A 22931-nucleotide genomic window follows, 5' to 3' on the forward strand; every position below is an offset into this window, starting at 1 on the left:
ATCGAGAAGTTAATTTGCGTTATTCTTTGAAAAAAAGTTGTTCCGTCGGCCGCGCGTGTTTAAAGAAATCTAATCTAACACTTGACCCTGGCTGGCCTCTAACGATTCACGGAAAAATAGTAATGTATAACCGATATTTCTCAGTACCACTGATTCATTCACTGATGGAGTGCGCGAGTCCGTTGTGCGGTACGTAAACAGCGAGATATTGTTACATATAAATATCGTTACGTATCAATACTATCACGTTTAATTTACAGTTATTATCGCGGCACTAGCATCACGTCTTCTTCACGGTAAACCTATTTGTATTACTGAAAATGTTCAATCTACGGATCTGTAATATTTGCGTTAGCTTACGTCATCAATTCAGGCTTTTTTCCTGATCTCCATAACGTTTTGGCGATCCTACGGACTTCGAAAGCTTTATAGTAATATCCGTAGTTCTATTTCGATGAATCGTTTAAATTCAATTCTGTTGTCACCGTTTTCTAACGTGGGCATGTGCCAAGCGTTCAAGGGCGCGCCTTGAACTTCCATGAAATTCCAGTTGGCCATTTAAAATGTTAAACAAATTGAACGGTTACCGTGATATAACCGAAGACATTATTAGCGAAGCATTTCTGGTACGTATTAGCTTGAGATCCACTGACTCACGACTGTCACGGGACGACGACTGTACACATCTGTGCCGTAGTAGGAAAGTAAACGTGTGCGTCGATCGTCGAACCGACAACGGTGTGCCGAAAGAGCTTGCACAACAAATCATTCTCGTAGGAAGCTTACGGTGATAACATTCATCGGCTAATAGGAAGCATGGCGACCGACAAGCCTCAGCTGGTGGCAGTCAACAGCGAAAGTGACATTAGGCAGCTGGAGAAACATACTTCCGGTCATCTTGCCCCCGAGGGCGTTCTTGATGGCCGTGTTTTGGTCCTTTACACTGGTGGAACCATTGGCATGATCAGGAACGACGATGGAGGTACCCACGTATCCTACTCGGAGACTTCAACTTTTCTTCTATGCTCTTATTCGTCTCGTTAGGTTTCTTATCTCGCTAATCGCCCCTGTTCTAAGTTTATTTATTTGCTAGTTTTCTCGTCTCTGTACTTGTCCACTTATTTTACATTGAGCCTGTTATACATATATACTCTTCGAATCTTTATTTATTTACTTACTTACCTATTTACTTAATTACTCTCTCTCTCTCTCTCTCTTATTTACTTATTTACTTACTTATTTACTTACTTATTTACTTACTTACTTACTTATTTACTTACTTATTTACTTACTTATTTACTTACTTACTTACTTACTTACTTACTTACTTACTTACTTACTTACTTACTTACTTACTTAGTTACTTACTTACTTATTCACTTACTTATTTACTTACTTACTTACTCACTTATTTACCTACTTACTTATTTACTTACTTATTTACTTACTTACTTACTTATTATTTATACCGAGCTTTTATTTAGTTGTCCTGAGAACACGTTTACGTTTCAGTCCTAGTGCCCAAAGCGAACGCGTTCGTGAAGAATCTGCGAAGGTATCCCAATATGCACGATAAAAAGTACGCGGAGGAACGATTCGGCTCGATGGGACCGTTGGTGCTTCCGTAAGTGTTACACTGTTATTTCTCGACAATCAGTTCCACCGCCTTCGAAGAAGAGCCTCGCAAAAATGAAAGTTTCGCCTAAACTTGAACTTACAAATCCGGGATTGTTTACAATGTTCTTACAAGAAAAAACGATAACGCAAATAGTTAGTAGACACTTGCGGAGAAGTTAGGAAAACTCGTGCGACTCCAACGTTCTTACATGTCCTCTTCTGTTACTGTTTAGAATGACCAGGGGCGACAGCAGGCGGGTAATATACAACGTGCTGGAGTACTCGCCGCTCTGCGATTCCAGTAACATGACGATGGACAACTGGATTGCCATTGCCAACGACATTCAGGTACATTTATTTAGGGTACATCGCCAGGGTACACATCGTTTAGGGTACATCAGGGACAACGTTAACGATTTATTGGGTTGGCTACTAAGTAATTGCTGATTTGTTCGATGAAATAAAAAATTCTTTTTTACTTGGAACGAAGTTTAATCTGTAATGTATTTTCCATTTTGTTCGATGACCTTTTGACATCTCTCCGACAATTTGAAAATTCCACGCTCGTAGAAAGTCTGATCGTTTTCGGCCAGAAACTGAGTTAAGTGAGATTTTACAGCGTCATCATCGTTAATAGTTTTACCATGAAGGGAGTTGTCCAGGGATCGAAATAAGTGGTAATCCGATGGCGCGAGATCAGGGCTAAATGGTGGGTGTAACATCGATTTCCAACCAATATCCATCAATTTTTGCCGAGTGGACAAAGACGTGTGCGGCCTAGCATTGTCCTGCTGGAAAATGACACCTTTACGATTGACCAATTCTGGTCGCTTTTCCTTGACCGCTGCATTCAATTTGTCCAGTTGCTAACATTCACGGATAATAAAAAATAACATAATAATAATAATAATAATAATTTTATAATATAACATTTACGGATATCATAAAAATGGGAGTGAGAGACATCTCTATAACTGAAATCGGCAATTACTTAATTACCAACCCAATAGTTTAAATTAATTCGTATAATTTAATTCGTGTGTAATTTAAGAGCGTACAGACCCGCTTATGCTTTCAGCAAGCCTACCAGCACTTCGACGGTTTCGTGGTGCTCCACGGAACGGATACTCTGAGCTACACAGCATCGGCTTTGTCGTTCATGCTCGAGGCACTTGGCAAGATAGTGATACTGACCGGGTCCCAGGTGCCGATTTTCGACTCGAGAAGCGACGGCCTAGAGAACTTCCTCTCGTCCCTAATCATAGCCGCGAGTTACCACATACCGGAAGTTTGCGTCTACTTCGGGACGAAGCTGATGCGGGCAAACAGGACGAGCAAGATCTCGGCCACTGCGTTCAACGCGTTCGACTCGCCTAACTTCCCGCCCCTGGCCAAGGCCAATAGTAAAATTGAAGGTCTCTGTCGCGATAGTGCAATAGAATGATTTGTTACACGATAGACAAGTTGCATTAAATTTAAGATAAACGACCCCTTATCGGAGATTAGCCAGTCTTATCTTTCTTATCTTAATCTTGCTTAGCGAATCTCATTTGATTAAATTGGTCTAGTTAGAGCAAGCTTTAAGAATAGTTTATTTGGCGAAAGCGTTTATTTGGTACGCAAATATTTGCAAATATATTTATCAAGGCGGCAGGTGTCAAATGATTCAACGTTCGACTCGCCTAACTTCCCGCCCCTGGCTAAGGCCGGTAGTAAAATTGAAGGTCTCTGTCGCGATAGTGCTATAGACTGATTTGTTACACGATAGGCAACGGGTTGCAATAAGTTACAACAAGTTGCATTAAGTTCAAGATAAACGACTCCTTATCGGAGATTAGCCAGTCTTTCTTATCTTAATCTTATCTTAATCTTACTTAGTGAATCTCATTTGATTGAATTGGTCTAATTAGAGCAAGCTTTAAGAATAGTTTATTTGGCGAAAGCGTTTATTTGGTACGCAAATATTTGCAAATATTTTTATCAAGGCGTCAGGTGTCAAATGATCGCTGTTCTTGTTACAGTGGACTACCGGGCCATTTTCCGGCCATGCACGCTGACAAAGTTCTGCGTGCACGCCAACTTGAACAGGAACGTGGGCTTGTTGCGGATATTCCCAAGCATCACCACGGAACTGGTGAGAGCGTTCCTGCAACCGTCCATCGAGGGCGTCGTGTTGGAGAGCTATGGGGCTGGAAATATCCCAATCAACCGGGAAGACTTGGTCGACGAGTTCCGCAAAGCGTCGAAACGCGGAGTTATTATAGTGAACATCACGCAATGCGCGACTGGATGCGTCATGGGGTTGTACGAGCCAGCGAAGCAACTGGAAAAAGCTGGTACGCTGCGCAGGGTATTCCAAAAGAAAGAGCGTAACACAAATCTAGGCTGAAAGGTTCTGCAGCAATTTGTAAGTCGTGAATCAAGGCTGAAAGGTTCTGCAGCAATTTGTAAGTCGTGAATCAAGGCCGAAAGGTTCTGCAGCAATTTGTAAGTCGTGAATCAAGGCCGAAAGGTTCTGCAGCAATTTGTAAGTCGTGAATCAAGGCTGAAAGGTTCTGCAGCAATTTGTAAATCTTGAATCAAGGCTGAAAGGTTCAAAACGATTCAACGAAGGTTCAACTCGCAAATGTTAACTTCGCAAAATTCTCTACATTTTTTGGAAACACTGACTGAAAAATTCCGTACAACCGTTTCAAACACAGGTGTAATATCCGGCTACGACATGACCCCGGAAGCAGCGCTGACTAAATTAGCCTACGTGTTGTCGAAGAAGGAATGGAACACGGATACGAGACGGAAGATAATGCAGATCAACTTACGTGGAGAACTGTCCGCAGGACGACCGCCTTCCCTCCAGGACGTAGACCTCGTGGAAGCGGTCGCAAGGTCTCTGAGGATCTCGTCGAGCGCCGAGTTCGCAGAGCTGGGCACGATCCTGTTCCCAGCGATGCTGAATGCCGCCGTTATCGCAAAAGATCTGGCCAAACTCGAATCATTGAAAGGCTACGTGAGTAGGCAGGGCTCTCACTGTGCACGTTGACATAGGAATTCAATCGGTTCGCTGTTCCAGGGCGCGAATATCACGCAGAAGAACGCGGACGGGCGCACTGCGTTGCATATCGCCTGCTGCGAAGGGGATTTGAACGTGGTCCAGTGTCTCTTGAGGATGGGGGCTAGCGTGCATATCAAGGACCGGTTCGACCGTACACCGCTCACCGATGCTCTAGAATACGATCACCATGACGTAATGTCTTGCTATTTCGCAGCCTACGTTGTACCCTCATCGTCGGTACAATCTGCGTGTAAACTTTGTATTTGTAGATCATCAAAGTTCTGTTACAATGCGGCGCCCATCTGCACGGCAGCGGCTACCTGATAGGCGAAAAGATGTGCGTGGCAGCCGCCGTCGGGAACGTGAAACGTCTGAAGTCTTATCATATCGCGAACGCAGATCTTTCTCAGATCGAGTTCTCGGGTCGAACTCCGCTGCATTATGCCGCGTTGCACAATAAACCGCAGGTGATTAAGTTCTTGTTGGAGCACCGGGTGAACACCGACTGCAAGGACAAGATAGGGCAAACCCCTTTGGATCTGGCCAGGGCGGCCGGTTCCGCGGACGCGGTGTCATTGCTCTCGGACCCAGAACCGACTGGCAGCTCGGTGAAAACGGCCGGATGAAAGTGAAACGAGGGGTTGATAGAAGGTTGATATAACGTAACGCCACGGTCCGTCACAATGGCCGGCTGGGACAACACGTATTAAGGAGAAAATAAAACGTTTACTCGTGCATCGCCTAACGAGCGACTGTCCTTGCATTGTGCACCGACTAACAACCGTTCCCACATTTTAACGATAGCCGGGTAAACGCCGCTATTTTGTCTCCGAGGTGTCGTTCAAACGGCGAACAACGCGAAAAAGTGAAAGCCGAACGGCGGCGGCAATCATCATGCTCGACGACGTTTCACACCCTGCGCGTACAAACAGGACGGTTCCGTGATTTCTGACGAAAGAGAAATTCCAGAGTTTCATAGAAAAATATGGTCTCTTTTTGATTCGACACTGTACAAGTGTATAGAGTGTACGTTACAATTTCGTCACACTATACCAAGCTCGGTCATCATAGTCTTCAGGAGCGTCGGCGTGATCGTGCAGCCCCTGTAAGCCGACGCGCAGTCTTTGCCGCCCCTTCGTCCGATATTCACTGCTTCTTGAATCATTGTTCCGTTGGTGACGTTCTTGAACCACTTGTGACTATTCGAAATGGAATATTGTTAATTTATAAAAAGTCAGATCGACTCTATGAACTCGCGACAACGAGACACGACTAGATCAAATACTACCGTTTGTTACAATTAATAATTAAGGCAATTTTTATATCGCACAGAATCCGTCGTACTCGGCAAAGCGTGTCGCCAATAATTTATTTCATAGTTTCTAATAATATACTGCTTGTATTATATACTGCTATATATAATACTTTTATATTATATACTTATATATTATAATATAATATATATATATATATATATATATAAGTATATTATATTATATACTGCTATTATATAATACTGCTTGTATTATTTTGTAACCATACCTGGATAATCCGTCGATGATTTTGTCGGTGCTGGTAGGACTTTCCGAGTGCGCGGCCACCGAGACGATCGAGCATACGACGCGTTGCATACACGGTGCCACGTAATTATTACCAAAAATCATGTCGTTGATCGTGTTCCCCATTTCCAGCCACTGATAATTGTTCTCCGATCCTGAAATCATCGCAGCGAAGCGCAAACAGAAATAAATCTATTTAACAACGATGCGATGGTTGCTGTTCACTTACGATAGCTCGTATGCGGACGTTCCTTCGAGAGCAGAACCGGGACCACGCTGAGCAAGGCGGTGACTACCCCAATTATTCCTAGCCCCTTGGTGTTGACGTTTAACAAGGATGGAATTTGACCGTGTTCACCGACTTTTTGTTCGATCGGCACCGTAATGAACGGTATATTTAGGGAAACATCCATCTGAGAATGAACAAGGAAGAATGTACAATATTTTCTAAATACATACTTTTATGATTTATATACAATCGCACGGCAGATCTTTATGCGAAGAGTATATTTATTTCCAAATTCAAGTTGAAAATGTTCATTTATGTTCAACTGCACAAATGTTGCAACAGCGTCGAGAGATTACGTTTGGCAAATTGTCAGCACCACGATGGAACTTACGCGAATGTTCTCGTCCTCAGGGTCGAAGGAAATCAATCCTCCGCTCGGGCGATGATGTTGATAGATCTTATTTTGCGCCTTGGTCGACTTCGTTGTCGTCTCGGCATTGTTCTCTATCGTTGAGATGCCCGAGACCATGCAGATCGTCATTACGGCGAGTATCGTCAAGGTCTTCATGGTCCCCGTTCGATCTTTGATATCCGGATACCCGTTACGATTTTTATTTACAATTTTCTAAGAACCGTCGACCGATTTCCGACGAGAACAGAGGCACTTATGAAGAATCCTTGATCCTGTCAGCAGTTTTTGTACGGGGGCCAGCCTACCCTCGGCACCCAGGAAATTGTCACCGAATTAACGAACCCAAGAGCGATTTCTGGTCAAATTACTGGCGCATCGTCGGCTTCGTTACGCCGGTCACCGTCACGGCTGGAAATTTCGTGAATCCGTGCGCGGCATGGACACGTTTCGTAATTGCTCGACGGCTCGACATTTTCACCGGAAAGAGAGCCATTCCGAGCCATTTTAGCTGCTCTCCGAATTTCCGCTATCTTTACCCTCGTTGGTCCCGGAAGATCACTCCATATTTGTATTTCACTGCGTCTTCTGAGAGTCTTCTGGATCATTTTACCTCTAAAGGTCTTCGACTGCAACCGTTGATCATCAATGATCTAGTCTAAAAATTATAGCAAATATATATATAAGAATATATAGATTATATATATATATATATATATATATATATATATTATAGAGATTATATATATATATTATAGAGATTATATATAGATTATAGATATATAATAAATTCTCTCCAATTGTCCGCCAGCTTGTAAACAAAAATGGACAATTTGGGAAGAGAAGACACGATTTGTATAGTCACCGATTGTCAACAACTATAGAAACGAGCCTCGAGACACGAATAATCGTATCTCTTCTTCCCAAATTGCCCGTTTCTGTTTACAGGCTGAGGGACAATTAGTGAGAATTTACTGTACTGTACAACGAGCCTAATATAGCGACAATATCTAAGCGAACAGTTGAAGGAACCGAAAGAGATCGTTATACCCGTTGTTTATTCATGCTTTATTGGCAAGTGTACGTGCACTCGCGGTAGACTGTCGTGTTCATCGCGAGCACTTTTCAACGTACGTGTGCATTCACATGCGAAGTTTGTTAGCGCACGCACACGGGCCTCGACTTTCGTGAATTTTCCGGGGCAACCTGCAGAACGAATTTCTCGTCTTGAAATCAGGCGATGACAATGTGTCGAGAAGCGTACTCCAGTTTCGCAAAAGCTACTGCCGTAGAAAAGCCGATCTATTTCTAATAAATTTCGTTACTTGCAATGTTACAACGGTACCATAACTATCCTTCAATCTTTCAACCCTTGGACCAGGCAAAATATTATATTAATGATGCTCTTATAGTAATGAATGGATTTTTGAACAATTAAAGGGCTTCAAGGTAAAAACCATGGCTACTAGAAAACTAAATTAGATGGAATAAATAAATTAGGCACGCTATTGGCAACGACGCGAGCGAGTACAATGGACGTTGCAGATGAAAGTCCATTTTTGGTAATGCAATGGCCAGCTTTCGGTTTCGCGAGCACGGTCGCCGTGTTCGTTCTAGGAAGAAGGACCCATTAATGGCCTCGTTATCACTCTTGCGAAAGATAGATTAGTTCGGGCTGGAGATGTCCAAGCTATGGACAACAATGCTGGGCGATAATGGTCGTCCTCCTGGTTCCTCAGGAGAGACGGACGAGTCACGCACCGTGATAGCGTCCCATGAAAATCTGACAACGAAAGCGAAACCGCCGCGTCGCGCGCCGCCCGCCGCCCTCGTGGCCAATTATCCTCATGGCTGGTGGGCTCCGTGACCAGCTGAAGCAGGCGGTGGTGTACCAGGTGAACGGCTATATATTCCAGAAGTCTTCTTCGTGTCGTTCAGTTTCTCCGACGTCTACGCGACCATTGGGCACCGTCACTTTCTCCCGTTCCTTCAAGGTATGTATGTTCTCGCTTTGAATCCACAACAACCTTCGCACGGGCTGTCAGAACGCCTGGACGAGTTCAACGAATCTTTCACAAGCCGCTTCTGTTCCAGATGACGTTCAACGCGCGAAGTCTGATCGTCTTGCTGGTATCTTCGGTTGTGTTCGTCAACGGCAGTCCAAAATACGACGATGGAGGGTAAGATAGTACGTCGCGTTCACGTAGGAAGCTTCCAGGATCTCTCTGAAACACGATGGAAATTGACTTAAAAAACAGATTCGTGCCAAGCTCCATGATCTTCTTGGAAAGGGACCCGAAGACCCAGGATCAGCTGGCCATGCCATCGCAGGTGGATCCAAGGAGTGAAACGAAACGCAGCGAGTCGACCGCGAATGATATCACGGATCGGAATCAAGAGCCCAGATTTGGGTTCACGAGCGTCGGTACCACAGGGACCGTACGTGATTTCATTTCGGACAGTTCTTTTAGAAAGCGTTTAGAAAGTCGTTAGAGAGTAAGTTATTTACTAAAGTATTTGGACTGCTTCAGGGTTACGGGGTGTCCTCGTATGCTCCCGCGAAGATCGACCTAGGTGGGCTGGTTTTGGGGGCCATTATAGGGGTAGGTTCCATCCTGATCATCCCCAAACTGCTGTACGTGCTCTCTGGCACCTATGGCCAGTACGCAAGAAGTAAGATGAACACGAAATCATTTGTTTCTCTGTAGAAGGTAATACAAAGATTAGCAAGCAAAGAACGAATTTGCTACATTTTACAAAGGGGACGCATTGCTTAACCCATTGACTGCCACGCAAATTCAGCGCATCTTGCCCTGGGTGCCACGGTTTTATTTGAAAGAAAACATGAAGTTTTACAAAATATAATAATATTAGGTTACCGATATAATACTGCAATGGCATTTACAGTATTTTTTTATTTATAATCAATACGTTCTCCACGCTATATACATTTTTCATTCATCCTTTCTAATATTTCCTAACTCGAATAGCCATTTGTAGCCAATCTAAACTTGCAGCACCCATTACGAGACATCTCATAGCTGGCAGTTTTGGTACAGACACTTGCTACGAGATATCTCGTAGCTGGCAGTTTTGGTACAGACGCTTACTACGAGATATCTCGTAGTTGGCAGTCAATGGGTTATTGGTAGTTCTGATTGGAAGCATGAAGAGTGCGGTGGCATTCAAGAGAGCAACGCATAAGGAAAGAATTTGTGAACTTGCCGTTTCTTATGGGAAGAAAGTAACACTGAATTAATTTGCAGGCGAAGAGAGCGGTGTTTCTCAGATAGTGACGAAGCTGGACGACATCATGACCCGGCACGGGATAGACACCACGTCTTGCATGCAGCGGGCTGTGTGCACCTACTCGCAGCAGGCTGCCACGTCTATGAAGGAGGCGAACAGGTTAAACGACGAAGAGCAAGTGTCGTCGTTCGATCGCATGATCGACACGATAACAACGAACCAGGTTTTCCGCACCGCGATGGACGGAACCGCGATCCAGGAAGCGGTGGAAGCTGGGAGATCTGGCCGCAGTTGTCCACGCGTGTATCCTCATTGCGGCTTTTCCATGGAGACTATGCTGTCGTTGTTGTCAAACGTGATCACCGCGGCAACTAGCGCCAACACGGGATCAACGACAGCCCCTAGTGGGCCTGGACCAGTCTAACTCTGAAACAGACCAGATAAATCGGTAGAAACTTTCCGGGCGAACGCAGGAGCTTAAAAGTTGCATACCTTAGGGGCTTCGGAAGGTCGTCCGATCAACATACTCGGTGGCTGGTCTTTATGCTTTTTTTTTTAAGGACAGGTTACGATGTATCTTACATATCCTTCTTGACGTCTATTGTTACACTGTTGGAGATCGTTCAAAAATTGTTCTTTTGAAGTTTTCTAGTCGCAGAAATCGAATATGTTCTCTATCATATCGTCCAGAAAAATCAAAACAATAATGGAAGAAAATGCAGCAAAGACTTGCACCGAAGAATGCGGATGAAACAAAAGCACATCGTGTCAGCCGTATTAAAAATCGTTTCTTTGATCGGAGTGTCCTCTCCTCTTTTGCTTCTTGTGTTTGTGTCCCGTGAAAGTGTCTAACGTGTACGATATCGCGATGGGGAGCACCTGAACGCCATAGAACGAAGCTAAGAGTGTTGTTTACGATTCCATTTCAATTAGTCGCTAGATAGGGATTGACCAGTTCCTGATGGAATCACGTAGTTTTTTTTTTAGGACCGCAGGTGGTCGGAGGAAACGTTTGATTCAAACGCTGGACTCGCAACGTGTCTTTTTATGTTCTCTTATATTTCGTTTGTTACATGCGTCGTCGATTCCAATGGAATTGTTGAGCCGATACCACGTAGTGACAATATTCTCTCGACGTGAACAAGTTTTGCGTCGACGAATCGAGCCGTACAGAGCAAAATGATGACCGTAATCTTCTCGTATGCGCGCTCGGTATACTCGTAGACTATACATAGATGATAACAGAGAAAAAGGAACTCTAGTTTGCTATAGTTTCTCTTTCATCGACTGTACTTCGACGATCGTCGCGTTTGAACATTGTAGGCACATTCTAAATTAATGTCTCCTCTCTTTAACGCTATTCTTCTCGATTTAGGGTACCGTTCACAATTATTGGAAAGACTCGAAGAACGTAATGTCGTACTTGAAAGACGAGATAAAAATGTTTCAATTCCAAATGGTTGTCGCTACAATAAACATAAGATAATATAATTTCCGATTATTGCCTGAAAAAGAAATGTTGACATTCCTGGAAGTAATTTGATCAATATTTTTACTAATTCTCATTTCCTGCGTTTTATAATTTGTTCTCTGCTTTTACAGAGCGCAGTGTTCCTCGTCTAACTCTCGTCCCTTAAATTTAAAACACATCCCATTGTAATTGTTAAAGCTAGAGCTAAAGCTTAGAGTTTAAAATAAAAAATGTAAGACGTCGATGCTTCAATTTTTAATAGATACAACCGCCGTCGTTCTAATAATTGTAAGAGGTGCCGTAAACAGACGCAACAATCTTTAAGAGCGTATAGAAATATATATCGATCGTTCGCGATCCACAATCCACGTGCGAGGTGTCCATTCCATAGAGAAGTGAAACGACCATCGTTAAGACCAACACCGAGCAACGTGTTTCTAAATCACCAACATTCGACTCGTCATCGAAATCCCAAGAGATACCTTGAGCGATCAACGGGTAATTCGATCGTAAAGCTTCATGATGTTATATGGAAAAATAGTGAATACTCTCTATACATGTATCCTAGAAGTTCTTTGGTCCTTAGCGAGATACTTCCAAAGGATTGTTAAACAACAAAATCATGATAACATTCGTAAACTCAGTAAACGCAACGCAACAAGCATATCCAGTGAGCCCTACTTCCATTTTATACAGGGTGACCCAAATATGTCTCACAATCCGGAAATGGCGGATTCCTCGGATCATTTGAAGCAACTTCTTCCTTTACAAAAATTTTCTCCGAGGCACCGTTAACGAGTTATTAACGAAAAACAGTGCGCCAATAAGAATCGAGTACGGCTGACGCGAGGCGGCCCAGCCAACCAGCACACGAAGCCCGGTTCCGCTCATTGGCTCGGTCGCCTCGCGCCAGCCGAGCTCGCCTCTCATTGGTCACTGTTTTTCGTTAATAACTCGTTAACGGTGCCTCGGAGAAAATTTTTGTAAAGGAAGAAGTTGCTTCGAATGACCTGAAGAATCCGCCATTTTCGGATTACGAGACATTTTTGGGACACTCTGTATATATCTTACCGATGAACATATCTTAATCGCGATAACGTGTATCGAATTTTTATCGTTTTTCCATCTACGCGTTCTGGCGCACGCTAAACCAGTGCTGTCTATGGGAGACGAACAGTATCCCTGCCACAATGCGGCACGGCACGAGAATGACAGAAAAATTCGTTATCGTATTTTTGCCCGATTCGGCAAAAACGGCTTTTCCAGGGAAAGCCGGCGCCGGCGCGTTTAACTCATGGGCCCCTATCATAGACAGCACCGCACTAAATCCCTGAATAATTATTAGGTCGAGTCGTAAACAATTGCGTGTCCGAGAATAAATTGCAATGATACTTTTGTATCATCCTAATAACTCGTTATATCCTAGCTACCAGCTAAACAGCATCAAGCATCGTAAATAATGATAAGTATATTAATTATAAGTATAATAATTGAATACGATATAACTATTGTTACTTTCATAGATAAAATAAAATTGACACGCTAAAACGACAATTGTACAAGACTCGAGCTAATAATAATTTCGCTGATAAATTCATACGATTCTCGAAGTGCATTTAATAATCGACACCCCCGCCCCCCTAGCTACAAACGTCGTTCGATTTTTATAAGAATAAGATCTCCGGTATCTACAACGTACATTCGACGTGCAATCGCTTCCCCAGCACAAAAACAATCGTAAACACACTTGTACCCGTTTCCGCGATTGGCAACGTTATTTCATGTATTGTCGCTTCGGCAGAAGCAAAACCACCCCTATCGCGACGCACACGTGCCACAGGCTGTGAATGATGTAGTAATTACGTCGTGTCTGTAGAAACGCGTAACACACCAGGCCGAAGGACACCAGCAGTAGACCAGCCGGAAAATAAATACTTCTGTAAATCAAAGGAAACGGCATGTTCGGTAATAAATTAACAGCAACACATAGGAGAGTTTCAAGGAGTAGTTGTAACAGTACTTATGCTCTTATAAAAAAGCAATTTGAAAATTTAACATGAAATCAGCTTACGTAAGACAAAATGTGAAAATTCAAGCTTTCACGCGCATGCCTACTTCCTTTCTAATTGCAAGTTTGCGACAATAGAAATGGGTATGTCATGGTCAGACCACGTTAGTTGAGTTATCTTTTTTTCCACTAAAGTTAATTGCTCTCTTGTCAGAACATCCCGTGTACAGTGGAAGACTGCTGCAGGGGCTATTGTATTTCTAGGGTACAATTGTTCAGAGTAATTGTACTTCTGGCAATGAGTGTAACTGTATTGTAATTGCAGGGACCCCCACAGTTTACTCGGTAGTCTCGAATTTAAAGATTATACCTGTAAGGTCGAGAAGGATAGCGGACAGTGCCCCTCCTCTTGCACCTGGAGCCCCACGAAAGGCCGATAAGAGCCGAGCCAGTGATAGCCGGCAAAAGAAATACCCAGAGAGCCGTGCGGTCCATCTCGGCGCTCATAGCTAGGATAACAGCGCCGGAAATCTGGCAGAAAGCGGTGAGCTTCGGGCCGAATGAGGCCATGGCCACCAGGGTCACCCAGATAGACAGCAGGGCATTGAAGAAGTCGCAGAACTGAAGGACGCCTAGCCTCATGATGCACACGCTGTACACATCTTCGCCCGCCTCGCAGGCGTGGTAGAACGTTGAGAAGAACATCACGGCCGCGTAGACGATGGCTTCCGTGAAGTACTCCCTGCGCACCGCCACGTACACCGACGCTATGAACGCCAGATTACTGCAGGTCAACAGCATCATTCTGATGATCACGTCGCTGTTGCTGAGGACGTACGTGTCGTCGGCGCAGTCGAACCCTCTGTAGGCGCCTGTCGAACATTCGTTCTCATGTTATAGCCGTTCCGACCTGTCCAGCAAGTTCTGAATTGCTCACCTGCGCAGTGACACGCCGCGAACACGAAGCCGCCGCTCATGTAGTGCATGCACTTCCCGCGGGAGTTGCAACGACCCTCGATGCAGGGCAGAGAAGAGATACGACTCTCCACCTTGGCGTTGCAGGGGATCATGCATTCGCAGTCCTCGCAGGCAACGCCATTCAGACAGGTGGACGCGCACTGGCAATCTTTCTCCACGCAGAATGACCTCAGGCTTACGTGCCAGGTGCCTGGCTCCGGATAGGGAATGTGCAGGGTAGCCGGCTCTGTGCAGTTCACGTAGATGTCCGCAGCCGTGATGTTGTCCAGCCGCTCGCATCCTCCGCCAGCGGTGATGTTCGAGTAGTAACCTGTGAAGATGAGGGCCAGTCAGAAACGCTCTATACAATATACCAGAAGAGTCGAACACAAAGCAACGAAGCCACTGAAACTGGCTGGCTATCGGCAGGCAGGAATACCTAAGGAAATGCAAGCCACAACGACGACGTTCCTTTTCTCCTTCTCCTCGTTCTCCACCAGCTTGAGGCCCAAGGTCAAGGTGCCCCCTACATCATAGATCCGACCGATCCCGAAGCTGAGAACGGACATGGCGTCGGCCGAGAGATTGAAGGCCGACGGTTTGGTCCCGTTCCCCAGCAAATGCTCATAATCGAAGAGAAAGAAATCGGGCAGCGACTTCCTCATCAGGTCGACCGATTTCACCTGGCTAGAGTTGGTAGGACTGACGTCGAGCAGCTGCAGAGACACGTTCGAGGCGTCTCCGGAGAGCAGACGAAGGGTCACGTAATGGAACACGTCCGAGTACGGCTTGAAAAGCAGAGTGGTGTTAGTGGTGTTGACAATTGTAGCTGCCAGATGATCGTCCGCGGTGATGTGTACAGCCACTCGACACTCCTCGCCGCAGGAAGACCTTAAAGAGAGGCTGGACTCGACGTAATTGTCGGGCACCAACAGCTGCATCATGGCGGAATTCGCGCTCTCGTTCATGTGCACGTACATCAGCTTCGAGTCCATCAGGGACACCAGGGACGCCGATTCCAGCAGCAATTCCGCGTTCAGCACGGTGTCGCAGGTGGCACCCAGACCTGCGGGAATGGATACGTCAGTGCGTGAATGTTGTATCACCGGTGGGAGGGGGCGAAGCGTTTAAAAAAACGTGGCAGATATCCAAAAGTGTGAAGATTCATAAACCTAGGATTTCCCATCGTGAAAGTATACCTGACAATGTTTCAATGATTTAGACGGTAGCCAGGATCATTTCGGATCAAATTGTTGAACATTTTGAAGTCAAAAGATCATCAGAAGAGAAGCTTTGAAGATCTACGGGTGGATTATAGATTGTAGATACAGCGACTCCCGTTAATATTCAGACACTCTTCAAAACGCGATAACCTTTTTAAATCTGGACTAAACGGCCTGAATTTTTCATTTGGATGATAGAGGGACTAGTAATCTGGAAATGGCGGGTTCCTCGGGTCATTTGAAGCAACTTCTTCCTTTACTAAAATGTTCTCCGAGGCACCGTTCTCCTCGGCTGACGCGAGGCGGCCCAGCCAACCAGCGCACGAAGCCCAGTTCCGCTGATTGGCTCGACCATCTCGCGCTAGCCGCGCTCGTCGAGCCAGAGAGCGCACGATCCCCAGTTGCGCTCTGATTGGTTCGGCCGCCTCGCGCCAGCCGCGCTCGCCTCTCATTGGTCACTGTTTCTCGCTAATAACTCGTTAACGGTGGCTCGGAGAACATTTTTGTAAAGGAAAAAGTTGCTTCGAATGATCCGAGGAACCCGTCACTTTCGGATTGCGAGACATTCTTGGGACACCCTGTAGACAATGACTGAACTACTTTGTTACAATTTTGCTATTAGACTAAAGACTTAGACTTAGATTCTAACTTTTTTATCCGAGCCCATAACGAAAATTTAAAAGATAACATCAACGGGAGTCACTGTAGATCGGCTATTATTATTATTCACGGTAAGCTGCGTGGTTCAATGATGAGTTTTCAGGGTTTTCCGAGTTGGCGAAGACGATTTGTACCCTGTTGAGTAATCTTCCCATTGTCAGGATCGCTCCAGGATCGAAACGCGATGGCATACCAATCGCCCGGCGCGGGTGCGTGTATCCTAATCTCGTACTCGTCGCCGTTGCTCTCCATGTTCAATGCGTAATACCGACGTCTACCTTGCATCAGTTTCGCGGCTATTTTCGAGCCGTCGGGTCGCACGAACGGTAAACTGCCTGACTTCAAGAACAACGAGACGTTCCTCGGCGAGCATCTACCTATTCCGCCAGTTTTCTCTTCTTCGACAGTGAACCTGAAACGCGTCGCTTAATTAGAGCAAGTATAAGTCAGTTTATCCTACGGGTGAAACGGCGCGCTTACCTGAACGCCGCAGCGACCGTGCAGTCCGGCACGTTGAAGTGGATGATCGAGATGTGACGGTAAGCGTAATAATCGTCGAGAACGACGTTCAGCCGTTGCGCGACCCGCTCGAGTTTGCCGCATAGCGTTTGCTCTTTCGTAAGGATCCATGCCAATGAGAAGGCTAGCACGATGTGTCGCATATTATAATCCCTGCGATCCGCCACATAACAAGATACCTCTTTTGTCCGTTAGATGAATCCTTCCGCTTTGCTATCCTGCACAGAAAGCACAGTATTGTCACCATTAAGGATATGGCCTTGGAACAATCGGTCGTTAACAGCTTGGAACACAAGGTTTCTTAACGAATCTCCGTCTTAATCGTTTACGTTAAAAAGTATACATTAAAATTGTATACGTTACTAGGTTATGTCCGGTAGGTAAAGTGACAAATATTATTCGATGGCTCTCCTGAGTCAGGCATGATCTCTCAAATTGAATCTCGTAAACTGAAAATAAAGGTTTAAAACGTTTTTCATGTTTTCTGTCAGGTGGATTCGAGTGGACCTAGTTCTTTTATTAAGGCTTAAGGTACTGTATTCCGGAGAAGCGATCAGCATCTTCTTTATAGAGCCGTTATCAGAATTGATGATTCACCGTGGCACGCTTCTTTACATGTAATTGGCCCCCAAGATAAGTTAAATGGATGAGACGGCGACGACAATGAGGAAGTATCCCAATTTGCGGTAATTCGCGGCCAGGAAATTAGGAAAGAGGAGCCTACATCTTCGTCTCGCGTCTGGACGGGTTCCGTGCCTAGACGTGCAACAAGATTCGAGCGATCTGCATGCAGAAGTAGGTCAGATTCCTCCAGCTAATTCGCGCTTCCTGCGTTCGGAAGAACGATAGCTTATCAGACCACGGGCCTCCAAGCTGTATCGTTTGCAATTCTTGCACCCGAAAGCGTTTCGCATTCAACGCGGAGATTTTCTACTTTTTGCCAGCGCGATCTTACTGTTATCTTGGAAACATCTGCGCCGGGCTAATGGACACAGAAAATCCATCGTCGGACACTGTAAAATGACCTGGATCTGCCGATTTTCGAAAATCTCATATTTTCAAGTGTCTTAAAAAATCAAGTTCGTTACATCTTTGACTAGCAGAAGAGCAAATGAAGACTTTTCAAAGGTGAAAAAGTTCAGAAATCAAATTCACTTGGTTATACATAGAATATTTTTAATTAGTCTAGTTTTCAAAATGAATTGAAGCACACGTTTGAAGAAATCGTACAGTAAAGAGAACGATGTAAAAAAATAATTTTCTTCTGGCTTAGTTTGAGTGCCAAGACTCGGAAAATATTTCGAAAAATATTTATTATTATATATATTATAATATAATAATATAATATAATATATATAATATATTATAATATAATAATATAATATAATATAATATATTATAATATAATAATATAATATAATATAATATATATAATATATTATATATATATATATATATATATTATATATTATAAACGTGGAAAAGAGCAACGTTAATGATATTTAAAAGTCGGTACCTTTCTTGCGCTAGCGTGCGTCAATGTGCGGGTGGAAAAAGTACGTTTGTAAGTATCTAAGTTAACAATAACTGCAAGGTTCGACCGCGTCAACCTGCGACTTCGGGTGTTATCTCATAAAATGTCGATAAACAACTTCGTAACCGAGGAGGCGCAAGATGCAGACAACAAAGACTAACGACACTGTACAGTAGAGAGTTTTAGTTTCGTTGGTTCCTTATGTGAATAAATTTCGTTGAGAACCAAAAACAAAAGATAAGCTACATTTTGCTGAAGAAGTCGACGTGCTGCTGTTGTAAATCTTGACAATGGCTTACATTATTTAATTTGAAATTACATGAAATGATTACTTTTTAAATCAAGCAGTTTTTACTTATTTAATTAATTTATTATTCCGCGTGACTAAGAACAATTACAAGTACACTTTTTGTCGAGATTTTCTCTGAAATAGAGCTTTCCAAGGATTTTAGCTGTTCTTGGTCTTCTCGGGCCATCGTACGCTGTGGTAACAGACAACGACTGAAAATACTATTCTCTATAATATTATATATACTATTTTCTATATATACTATTATATATTATAATATATTATATATATTATATATGATACTATTATATATACTATTATGTATACTATTTTCTCTATTTATATATACTATATTCTCTATACTATTCTCTATAATTAATATTATTGCCATCAAAAATTATTCGGAGCGTGTCAAAAAAATACTCAGTTGTTAGTAAAATACTTGCTTGTATTTTCTCACTTACCTCCCTTAAATACCACGAATGATTATTGATCTCAAATATTATATCCGATTGAAGGAGGTGCCAAGGCAAGCAAAAAAAAAACAACACTATTTATCTAGTCCGATAAGTTAGTCAAACATGTTTGCCGATAGCACTTGATAAGAATAACATTTGTTCAACCTGTTTCTCGAACGTCTCAATTTTCGCAGTTCCAGTTTAAAGAGCACAAGGAAAATTGAAAATAAGTCAGTAATCTCCGAACAGACGGTCGAGATATTCGATAATGCGCGAAGCATCGATTTTCTGTAAATAGTTAGGGTAGCCTATCTTATCTTAATAATTAATTAAACGAACGATCGTAAAAGCGGCTTTCTACACGTTGAAGCATAATTCGTAATAGCTGTTATATCGGGCACGGTCTAACAAACGACAATCTGGGCCGGTGCCGTGCCAATCTCAATTAGCAACAATCAGCAGAACCTGGTGCATATCTAGACTAACTTGGTTAACAATCAATGCAGCGTCGATCAACAGGTCTCGCTTCGAAACTTCAACCGCGATTCAATCGTCGCGTTTCAAGAAGTTTCACAGAGCAGATTCGATAAAAGGCGGAAAAACATTTAAACTTTCTGCGAGGATACAGGCACCAAATGTTTACAAATATCGTAACAAAATGTTTCGATGTTACAAACGGCGGGATACCTTGCACGCTAAAAGCTTCCAAATTATTTACGCGTACGCACCGATTGCCTACCGAAAGGGTAGGCCGTCGATTACCGACCGGTTTCGAATATCGGTCGGTAATTGCAGATTAACCGAGCGATTTATCGTTACCGTTAACTTCGTCTCTGTAACGCGCTGACACGCGGATGCACGTGGTTACGTTCGATTAGTCGAGTGTCGCACGAAACGGGTCGGAGATCATGTTTCAGAAGGGTCGACTTCTCGAGGCTCGAGACAGAGGCCAGAATTGAACTGTCCAGGATTATCTTGAACATAGAAGCAGCAACAAGTGTTCCGAGCAATTTTTCAGCGGGTTTCCCGGCCGATCGAAATTCCCGCGGAAACGTCGACGAACGCGCGGCTTATCCGCGAACCCTCCTGCTTAACCGGATATTTTCGTCGACGTTAGTCGAATTCCGTCCGACCGCGTTCGAGTAGGTACTTTTAGACTTATCACCGCGACCAGTTAACCCATCGAGGGCCAAACGTTGCCTCGACATAATAACATTTCATTCGCGATTCTTTCCCGTGAATTAAACGTTTCCCCTAAATTCTGCTTTTCGTATTTGCAGTTTCGCCTGTGGTCAAGATTATCATCGCTGAAATTTTTCATAGCGAATATCAAGCATTTCAAGCGAAGCAACGAAACCATCCTACTTCCAGTGCTCTCGCAACACCGAAATATTTCGATAACATTTGACTTATTTTGTAACCTATTAAGCAACGAATCGTCGAAATCCGTTTATTGGTTTATCGCGGCGGTTCGATTGCCGATAAGCCTGTTATGTGACTCTCGACCTCGGCGCAGCAAGGGCTGCAGCAAAGAACCAGAGACTCGCGGATTCCAACGAGTAACGCGGTTCCTCTGTTTTCACCATTTAGAATAATTCATGCGTATCTGCAATCATCCCCCTCCCCGTCTATCGGATGCGGCGCGCCGTTCCCCGGGTCTATTATGTGGAGCTGCGATGATGTTAATCGCAGCTGCTATTGAGAAGAAGCTTTTTTCGCATCGAATTCAATGCGACACGATCGTGCCCGGACAATAGGAACCGTGTGTATATATGTACTTACTATTGACTCGGGCGAGCAATAGAACGTTAATTTCCTCGTTACTAACAGTCCTGCGTGATATGGCATCGAGCATTTGGCCGTTTATCCGCAGCGTGAACGGTGTCAAGTATGTTTCCCTTGCGACTTAACGATTCACCGCGGTCCGGTCCTCCGGGTGTATACTGTGAACCGTCACTGTGCACGCGCGAACACGGGAACACCGGGAACTCGGCCCGAACACGTGGTCGGTTTGACAGCTATTCCCGATCTCACGTGAGAGCGAGCGCGTTCGTGGCCGCTCGGCAGACTGTGAGAAATCCCCGGGAGGTATTTATCGATCGGCGTTCTACGCGCGGACAGAAGAATATTCGCGCGCGACGATTGACCGGGCGAATGCGCTCTGCGCGCGCGATCGCTCGTCGCGTTCGTCACTGATTCACACTCTCGTGTCGTTCACGAGCGTGCACGACGGGAACGCGGAGTGAGAAAGCCTGTGGCACCGTGTGTATGTACCCAGCAGTGATTCAAGACTTCCTCTCCTCAACTAGACGCGACATTATTGAATCGAGCCCAATGCGCTGCGACCGAGACGCAGTCCAGCACGTGGGTCGATCAGCTGAGCGGACCACCACGCTCGGCCTCGCAGCTTTTTAAATGCCATTCTAATCGCTGCCACTTCCGACGACGTCTTCGATGATACAATTTTTCGTTTTTCGTATTATTTATTATTTATTATTATTAATTTTATTATTATTATTTTTTTATTTTATTTTATTTTTTATTATTTTATTATATTTATTATATATTATTTTTCGCGTATTAACGCATACACAGACACCACTGTTTTCAACGCAAACAGCCGATCAGAAGTTATAAAGCTATGCATACACATGCATGCGGCATCATATGTGTAGAATGTGTGTACAGAAAATCCAAGAGTTCGGTGAAGCAAATGTTCGCTCTAACATCACGCGCAATAAAAGATGATCGATCGAAATCGCTGATCGATGCTTGAAATATTGTCAATACGTATGATAATAATGTGGAATGAAAACATATTATTCAATTAATTAAAATAATCGGTATCAACGTCTCGATGGAAGTTTTAAATACATTCTGTGAAATTATGATGCTAAAAATATGCATATTTCACGTTTAATCTATCGAATTTGTTTCCTGAAAGATAAACATTTTGGCATATTCGTTAACATCGAACATTAAAACAGTTTGACACGTTTGGAATCATTGTGTGTCACTTTCTCGAAATTCCAGATTGTACATCATACTGACATAGATTATACGTCTCGTTTACTATGACGTCACGTAGATGATTTCATCTTTGCTTCAGGGAAATGATCCGAAGCCATGTCTATACGACATGGATACGTTCTAAGAGTTGCACATCCGGCATCGATTCAATAGCCAATTGGAAGCCGATGCAGTGGTGCCTCAACTCCTGCGCGGTTTTCTTCCTCTCTAAGGTAGCGCTTCTATCCCCGCCATTGCCCATCCAATCTGCAGCGAATCGTGTCTCAGCATTGCATCGTCAGTCGATCAGAGCGAAGCAATTTCTACTCCTATTCTCACTAATGTAGCACGCTGCGGTTGGACAGTCTTGCAGAAACTTAGGCATCATTGCATTTGATACCTTTCGATACTGTATATATTTCGGGAGTTATCATTTATTGCTTAGAGTAATTACAGTACATTAGAATGGCAGTACCTAACTGGATTCCTAGGATTATTCGATTTTCGTGAAGACACTAAAAATGGAGAACTCCAATGTGTACATTAAATAAATATCTTATCTGGTTTTACTGTGTCACCCGATATTATTTTCATGAAAATGTCGCCCAAGAGGGACAATACTCCTAGAGAGACTTACTCCTGCACGCTTTTCTTACTCCCTAAGCTGACGCGCACATCCCCACCATTT

General features: G+C 43.9%; 4 protein-coding genes and 1 long non-coding RNA gene across 10 annotated transcripts; 3 read left to right on the forward strand and 2 right to left on the reverse strand.

Annotated features, from left to right (window-relative positions):
• Positions 1 to 17: 17 nt before the first annotated feature.
• On the forward strand, positions 18 to 6706 carry LOC117219064 (L-asparaginase). Of its 4 annotated transcripts, none has more exons than XM_033467938.2 (10): positions 18 to 189; positions 261 to 626; positions 778 to 982; positions 1513 to 1624; positions 1851 to 1965; positions 2696 to 3032; positions 3639 to 3953; positions 4320 to 4624; positions 4688 to 4861; positions 4939 to 6706. In XM_033467938.2, exons 2-10 carry the CDS (start codon positions 564 to 566, stop codon positions 5293 to 5295), a joined length of 1983 nt encoding a protein of 660 aa, XP_033323829.2. In that variant the 5' UTR covers positions 18 to 189; positions 261 to 563; the 3' UTR covers positions 5296 to 6706. The 4 variants fall into 4 exon arrangements, with proteins under 4 accessions (XP_033323829.2, XP_033323831.2, XP_033323833.2 ...); XM_033467940.2 differs by having other exon boundaries at positions 63 to 189; positions 261 to 296; XM_033467942.2 differs by lacking the exon at positions 261 to 626 and having other exon boundaries at positions 105 to 189.
• Positions 5641 to 8769, reverse strand: LOC117219070 (uncharacterized). Its single transcript, XM_033467953.2, has 5 exons — positions 8628 to 8769; positions 6849 to 7524; positions 6458 to 6641; positions 6212 to 6383; positions 5641 to 5868 (listed from the first exon to the last, which is right to left on the reverse strand). The coding sequence occupies exons 2-5, from the start codon at positions 7023 to 7025 to the stop codon at positions 5712 to 5714; spliced, it is 690 nt and encodes a 229-aa protein (XP_033323844.1). The 5' UTR covers positions 7026 to 7524; positions 8628 to 8769; the 3' UTR covers positions 5641 to 5711.
• LOC117219073 (uncharacterized) lies at positions 8714 to 11606 on the forward strand. The gene is made up of 5 exons (XM_033467964.2): positions 8714 to 8860; positions 8961 to 9046; positions 9125 to 9305; positions 9398 to 9539; positions 10133 to 11606. Exons 1-5 carry the CDS (start codon positions 8714 to 8716, stop codon positions 10537 to 10539), a joined length of 963 nt encoding a protein of 320 aa, XP_033323855.2. The 3' UTR covers positions 10540 to 11606.
• Positions 11156 to 21684, reverse strand: LOC117219058 (post-GPI attachment to proteins factor 6). Of its 3 annotated transcripts, none has more exons than XM_033467930.2 (7): positions 21017 to 21684; positions 16915 to 17171; positions 16569 to 16846; positions 14991 to 15617; positions 14532 to 14882; positions 13965 to 14466; positions 11156 to 13523 (listed from the first exon to the last, which is right to left on the reverse strand). In XM_033467930.2, exons 2-7 carry the CDS (start codon positions 17094 to 17096, stop codon positions 13361 to 13363), a joined length of 2103 nt encoding a protein of 700 aa, XP_033323821.1. In that variant the 5' UTR covers positions 17097 to 17171; positions 21017 to 21684; the 3' UTR covers positions 11156 to 13360. The 3 variants fall into 3 exon arrangements, with proteins under 3 accessions (XP_033323821.1, XP_033323824.1, XP_033323822.1); XM_033467933.2 differs by lacking the exon at positions 21017 to 21684 and adding an exon at positions 19241 to 19337; XM_033467931.2 differs by lacking the exon at positions 21017 to 21684 and adding an exon at positions 18470 to 18984.
• On the forward strand, positions 17146 to 17724 carry LOC117219060 (uncharacterized). The gene is made up of 2 exons (XR_004489936.2): positions 17146 to 17329; positions 17445 to 17724. It is a non-coding gene; the product is annotated as an uncharacterized LOC117219060 (long non-coding RNA).
• Positions 21685 to 22931: the final 1247 nt, after the last annotated feature.

The sequence above is a fragment of the Megalopta genalis genome, unplaced genomic scaffold (genome assembly GCF_051020955.1).
Source record: "Megalopta genalis isolate 19385.01 unplaced genomic scaffold, iyMegGena1_principal scaffold0100, whole genome shotgun sequence".
In the NCBI taxonomy this organism is placed as follows: Eukaryota; Metazoa; Arthropoda; class Insecta; order Hymenoptera; family Halictidae; genus Megalopta; species Megalopta genalis.

Coding starts and splice junctions, on each gene's coding strand:
- LOC117219064 (XM_033467938.2), top strand. CDS start 564: ATGTTAAACAAATTGAACGGTTACCGTGATATAACCGAAGACATTATT. Junction 1,625..1,850: donor ATGGGACCGTTGGTGCTTCC/GTAAGTGTTACA, acceptor GTTACTGTTTAG/AATGACCAGGGGCGACAGCA. Junction 4,862..4,938: donor TAGAATACGATCACCATGAC/GTAATGTCTTGC, acceptor TTGTATTTGTAG/ATCATCAAAGTTCTGTTACA.
- LOC117219070 (XM_033467953.2), bottom strand. CDS start 7,025: ATGAAGACCTTGACGATACTCGCCGTAATGACGATCTGCATGGTCTCG. Junction 6,642..6,848: donor CTGAGGACGAGAACATTCGC/GTAAGTTCCATC, acceptor GTTCATTCTCAG/ATGGATGTTTCCCTAAATAT. Junction 5,869..6,211: donor ATCATCGACGGATTATCCAG/GTATGGTTACAA, acceptor CATTTCGAATAG/TCACAAGTGGTTCAAGAACG.
- LOC117219073 (XM_033467964.2), top strand. CDS start 8,714: ATGGCTGGTGGGCTCCGTGACCAGCTGAAGCAGGCGGTGGTGTACCAG. Junction 8,861..8,960: donor CTTTCTCCCGTTCCTTCAAG/GTATGTATGTTC, acceptor CTTCTGTTCCAG/ATGACGTTCAACGCGCGAAG. Junction 9,540..10,132: donor CTATGGCCAGTACGCAAGAA/GTAAGATGAACA, acceptor ATTAATTTGCAG/GCGAAGAGAGCGGTGTTTCT.
- LOC117219058 (XM_033467930.2), bottom strand. CDS start 17,096: ATGCGACACATCGTGCTAGCCTTCTCATTGGCATGGATCCTTACGAAA. Junction 15,618..16,568: donor TGGGAAGATTACTCAACAGG/GTACAAATCGTC, acceptor CCATTCCCGCAG/GTCTGGGTGCCACCTGCGAC. Junction 14,883..14,990: donor TGTGGCTTGCATTTCCTTAG/GTATTCCTGCCT, acceptor TCATCTTCACAG/GTTACTACTCGAACATCACC.